The following is a 6,277-nucleotide window of genomic DNA, read 5'->3' as shown; positions in this document are numbered from 1 at the left end:
ACNCTCCTCCTCTCTCTCTCTCTCTCTCTCTCTCTCTAGCATGTTGTTGTTGTATGTGTGAACCCAGTGAGGCTCTGTGAACTGGGGGCCTTTGCACAGCAAACTATTTACACGCACATGTATATTTATGTATATAAAATATAATGTGTACTACTGCTTCTCATCTAAATAAATAATCAAGACTACTGAACGTGTCTGGATGTTGATATCTCATCGAAAATTATCAATCTATCAGGCAGTCCTACTGGACTACTGTAGACGGCCCCATGGACTGAATCTCTACAAAAGAATCTCTACTTTTATTAATGATCAAAATATTTGAACCCCCCCCCCCCACTAAATAAAAACGAAGAAATACAGAACTTCAGAGGGTTATGTGTATGTATATTGTATTGTCATTGTGTCCGTAAATACGCTGATTCAGGTTGCCACAAAACCGCTCCAACGGACCAAACAAAGGCTGAAAGTCCAAAGGCTATGAAAGTCTGAATAGGCATTTTTTTTTTTAGGCACAGAGAGCATATTTATGTATAATGTAACTGTCTTATTTAGAAGGCTTAATATGCAGAGAGCCGGAGTGGCAGAGAGGCAGACACGCTTCCTCAGGCCTCAGCCTTCAGGCCTCGTCTTTTTGGGTTTTCTATAAAAAAACAAAAACCAAATTATACATACTCTCGCACTACTCGCAGGCCGCAGGGACGCACGCAGAGTCGCAGACGCAGCCTCGCTGACCGCTGCCATCAGCCCCTCTCACTGTCGCAGCACTCGCAGCCGCGCGCACAAAACATCTCATTGTTTTTTTTATACGTTTTACCTTTTTATTCTTTATACCAAAAAAAATAATTTGAACTTTAAAATTATATATAATTGGCAGGTATTTTTAGGTCAAGCCATAACCCAAATAAAAGTTTTAACGTTTATTATAAAAGCAGAACTTATTTAATATTTATGTAAATAAATATGCCCTTTGACGTTATTTGAGAGATGGATGTTTGTTTAGAAGGCCGAAAATTATGCTTTTATAGAGTTTAGAGTCAATATATATATAGTTTTCTCATTTTTAAGTGGAAAATATTAACCCTTTAAAAAAAAGAACTCTTTGAGTAGTATTAATCACATATATTTTTCGTAACTATATTTGTTTTTTTTTAAATAGCGAACAGTATAGTTCGCAAATCGCAACTGAAAATCGAAAATACGTACTATGCTGAGAAAATGTACCAATTCCTTTTTCTTTCACTGGTGAAGCGTGAAAGACAGTTTTATATTTAAAAACGTAGTCGGTACACATATAGAGCTAAGTTTGAGAATTTTAAAAGTTAAATTAAGAAAAAGGCAAATTCCTGAACAAAATTTGGAATGTCTTCAATGACAATCACAGCGAAAACAGTCGTCAGTCTTAGCCTCTCAGGCAAAACTTAAACAAAAAGAGCAGAAAAGTATTTTTATAATACACTTGTTTAAACCTATCCCAATGGAATGCTGATCGATTCATTCAAGTTTTGAGATCGACTGACAATCGAGTCTATCAAAGAAACTTTTCCCAAAAAATGTTAAAAATAGGCTATATGGAGTAGTTACCATACTCTTCGAGCATAACTAGTTTAAAATGGTTTGCTTTTAAAAGAAATAACAGTAAAAATCTGGAGCGAAAAGAACACTTCCCCATTGCTTCGGGCCTGCCGCCCTGCCCTGCTATGCTGCAATTTATTTTAATATTTAGAAGTGGCGGATAACAGTATATATACATGTCACATGGAACAGGACTATCAGTTGTTCATTGTCTGATCTTTAGAATTTGATTCAATCCTCATTCAAACAACATGCTTAGTCAACTGTTTTTGTTAGCGACTGCTGCGGCAGTAGTCTCAGCGGTTGATGTACCCGTTACTGCTGGTGCAAATTCCCTATCCGCTGCCATCGACCAGGCAGCCGACGGTGATGTACTCGTACTAGCAGCAGGTACATATCAGGAAGCTGCAGCTATACAAATCAGCAAAGCTGTGACCATCAGATCTGCCGACCCCAATAATATGGCAGTAATTCAAGCTTCCACTCCAGTCTTATTTTCCATCAATAACCTAGCTGAGTTCGCTCTGGAAGATATTCTGATTGAGGACAGTGCTGGAACACAATGTGGCCTAGAAGAGCCCATTGCACTTACGGCTGAGTTTGAGTATGTTCTATTTCCCCCAGTCACATACAACACCGCCGGTACGATGAAGATGGGTATCACTGAAGGTGCACTAAATGTCGTAGGTTCAATCGGTAATCTATTCAATACACGAGTACTGAAAGATATTATGTTTGACGACTGTGATTACGAAGGTGGCAAGCTTATTGCTCCATTCGTGGACATCCTATCTAACTGCAGAGCAGATCTAGGCTTCTCTGTTCTTATGTCCAACTTCGCGGTATGTGGCGTAGTAGAGACTGACTACCCTACAATGAGTACATATGAGTCTGATCTCAAGATCTGGTCTGATGAGTTCGTGACCATGATTGACGATGATAGCGCGCTGCGAGTCCCTGTCAATCGTACCGGTACAGCCATGACTCACTTGAAGATTGAGATCGATCGAGTTGCCAACGTCGCTGCCACCATCGAGCCCAAGTGGCCATACGCCGATCTTGAAGCCGCAATCACATCTGTAGATATAATGTCTATCAGCGAAAACCAATCTACTATTGTCTTGCAAGTCAATGTGCCATCTCCTTACACTGTTATGTCCGGTGCCACCGGTGAGGTTCTATTTAACCAGACGGATGATGGAGAGTTGAGCACAGGAGCTTGGAGAGTGACCGAGGCCTGTTCCGATATCGATGCGGGCGAACTTTGTGTACAGTCAATTACATTCGATATCACCGCGTGCGATTTGTCTGGTCTTTACTACATCTTCGGTTTGCAGTTCGGCTGCATCGAGAACGACAGCAACGGACAATCCCTGGAGTGCCCTCAAATCTTGGGTGACGCTGATCTGTACTTTGCCATCGATTCCAATGACCTTTGCGACGACATGTTCCAGCTCGAGGCTCTCTTCACACCCACTATCACCCTTCGTCCTGACACCGCGCCTGCCGATGGTTACGTTGGTAACCGTCCCAACGATATCTTCTCACTCGGCGACATGTCGTACTGGACCATTCACTTATGGACTAACGAGTCTGGTGTAGGATTCGACTACGCTGAAATCATCAAGATTGTGCGCACATCTCCGAACGTCGACTGCACCGGCTACAAATGGTTCGGCGACGACATCGATGTCACATCCGCCAACCTCGATCAGACTTTCGTAGGCTACGGACCTCTGCAATTCCCAGCAGCCGATATCAACTTCCCTATGTTGGTGACCGTGGATATGGCCTGCGCCTCATCGGATCGCGAAGGTTCAAGCCTGGAGTTCAACTTCACCGTGCTCGGTGATTACATGGATAACTCTGGCCGTCGTCGTCGTCGTGAGGTCGGAGGACAGAACTTCCTGGACCTGACCCAGAACGATTTGGACCGCCGAGAGTCGGGAGAGGCCAATGTGGAGGCGCCGGCTGGTGTTATCTACAACGCGAAGGACTTCCCCAAGCTGTCCAATACCGGCACGGGCGCTGGAGCTTCCAGCAGCAACGAAGAAGAGGAGGGCAGTGGGGCGCTTTTGGCTGCACTTCTATCCATGTTGCTACTGTGCTGCTGCTGCTGCTGCTGTGCCGTTGTGGGTGTGGTTATGTACCGCAGGAAGCAGAAGAACAAGAAGGAGGAGCAGAGCTTTGCACATGTTAACTCGCACAGTGTTATGTCGGTCGGTGGAACTCAAAGCACTACGTCAATGGGCCCAGCCAGGGATGGCAATCAGAGTACCATGAGTGTGGGCATGTAGATCGAGACACTTGCTATATAATAGACATTAGGTGAGCAACCCATCTTAGAAATGTTTCACAAACACTTGCCAGAGAAGGCAAGTGTGTATATAAAATAAAATATATGACAAATTAGAAATTTTTGGGATACAAATGTGATTTGAAGGTCGATGCGACGCTGTTGCAAAGAAAAAAATGCTTTCGTTATATTTAGGTATACGTACGACGAAATCGTTCATATGTAGGCGAATATTGTATGAATATCAGATAAGACCGATATGCCCTTTCAACATATATATGCACAAGAAAACCTTGTATGTATAGAACTTTCGCAAGTACAATACATTTACAGAAACCCTAACCGCAGTATTGTCCAGGTACGTCACCGCCACTAGATTAATCGTGTTTGGATGTTGACGACTATATAATCATCTCCTTTGGTGTCAATAAAAAAAATGGGACACATGGTGTATATAATAGAAACTTGGCCGCACCCACCAAGAGGTGTTATATCGAATTCAACCAAGAAGGGAAATCGATCTGAAAACCGGTTTTAATATCTACAAAAACCGGGACTCTCCACTACCAAACATCGACGTCAGGCCCTTCCCGGGCGCACTTGTCAGTTCTCTGAACTTCTTATCGTCGACCTGACGGAGGTTCATATCTCTGTCCCTGTCAAAGCCTTTGCCTCCCTTCATCTTAGTTTCCTGTAACTCTGCCACAGCCTTCTGTGACTTCTCCCCGTGCATCTCCATCAGCGATTTGACTCTGGAGGTGGCCTACAGAAACGACAGCATGTGTGTATGTGTGTTTATGTGTTGTGCATTAACAACGGGTAGATGCGTGGGACCAAAATATGCAAGGATGGAGGACAATAGTGTACTTACATGCACATTCACATCGAGTGTGGGGTGGTGTATATTAGGGGAAAGCTTGTTAATTTGATTTGTGTCGCAAATGTCCATGTTGAGTGTCACTATGTACATCCACATCCTGAGTGCTGTTGAATGCTCAATCTGAGGAAAGTCACCACTATACACAACCATATGCGCCACATATCAATTGCACTTTAATGTATTATATATATATATATATATATATAAGCGCACTTACACATGCGTACAAACTAAGACACGTGATTGTAGAGCACCCTCATATGTAGGTAAGCCGCCCTGAACAAGCAAACTCATATGTCCCTGCGACACTCGGCGGAACTTCGACAGGGCTATCAAAACTGAAAACACAGACGGCTACAGAGGCTACGTGTGCATATACAGTATATGCCATAGCCTTCTGAATGAAACATAGACTCACGGTCACGGGTGCAAACAAATGCGAGTGCGGGTGGTAGTAGAGCACCTTCCTATGTAGGCAAGCCGTCCTGAAAACAAACAACGTGCACTCACTCAGGCGCGTCCCTGAGAAGCTGGGTGGTACTTTGACGAAGACACTGACGGACACACAGGCGCATACGAAGCCTACGGGTACAATATTAGAACATAGCTGTCACGTGGCCAAAACGAGACTATGCATGCGAAATAAATTAGTGTGGGCTTAGGGTCTAGTTTCGAGGGTTTAGGGTTTAGGGTTTACTTTCACAGAACACATAAGCACAGTGACGTCCACGTGGTTACTCATCCACTGTGCAAATGCATACATACAATAACTATACAAACACATGTGTACTCTTATGCACTGTATACATACACACACTTAATCTTGAAACGAGGTATATGGGGCATACTAATCGACCATACTCAATATACACTATCCACACAAATGGCAAACATATACACACAAATGTATATACAAATACACACATATAAATATATGCCACACAAATGGATGTACAAACATATACACAGAATCGTCCCAACCGGTAATTACATTGTACTCCTGTACCATAGCGGCCATCTCCCGCTCTCTCGCCGTCTGCCCGGGGAGTCGTAGTGACTTGGTTTTGTCCTGTCTTGCGTTCACATTGTCCTGTGTCCCGTTCTGTATACGTTCCATAGCCTTCTGGCGTCTCTCCGCAATGGCTTGGGGCGTGTCCGTCCAACCACTGCGGTCACCTCCATTCGGCGTTTTGGTCGCAAATGTTCTGTAATGTGTTATGTGTTAGGAATTCTGAGATGTCTGTAATGTGTGCAACTGTAGTTGGTATAAGTGAGATTATATATCTAGAATGTCTGCAATTGTAGTTGGTATAAGTGTGATTTTCTATCTAGAATGTATGCAGGGCGGCAAAATGCCTATATATATATATATATACATATTTATCTACATATACATATGCATATACATATACATATACATATACATATACATATACATATAAATATATGTATATATGTATATATATACATATATATCTACACACACACACACACACACACACACACACACACACACACACACACACACA

General features: G+C 43.0%; 2 protein-coding genes across 2 annotated transcripts; one reads left to right on the top strand and one right to left on the bottom strand.

Annotated features, from left to right (window-relative positions):
• The first annotated feature begins 1,763 nt into the window (after positions 1 to 1,763).
• Positions 1,764 to 3,988, top strand: SARC_10235 (hypothetical protein). Its single transcript, XM_014295728.1, has one exon. It carries the CDS (start codon positions 1,824 to 1,826, stop codon positions 3,867 to 3,869), a length of 2,046 nt encoding a protein of 681 aa, XP_014151203.1. The 5' UTR covers positions 1,764 to 1,823; the 3' UTR covers positions 3,870 to 3,988.
• Positions 3,989 to 4,409: 421 nt separating this feature from the next.
• On the bottom strand, positions 4,410 to 5,865 carry SARC_10234 (hypothetical protein; the record flags this gene model as incomplete). Its single annotated transcript, XM_014295727.1, has 2 exons — positions 4,410 to 4,631; positions 5,740 to 5,865. The coding sequence occupies 2 exons, from the start codon at positions 5,863 to 5,865 to the stop codon at positions 4,410 to 4,412; spliced, it is 348 nt and encodes a 115-aa protein (XP_014151202.1).
• Positions 5,866 to 6,277: the final 412 nt, after the last annotated feature.

This window comes from Sphaeroforma arctica, assembly GCF_001186125.1.
Source record: "Sphaeroforma arctica JP610 unplaced genomic scaffold supercont1.1180, whole genome shotgun sequence".
In the NCBI taxonomy this organism is placed as follows: Eukaryota; class Ichthyosporea; order Ichthyophonida; genus Sphaeroforma; species Sphaeroforma arctica.
The sequence above is the reverse complement of the archived record's forward strand: the minus strand, read 5'-3'. Positions and strand labels throughout refer to the sequence as shown.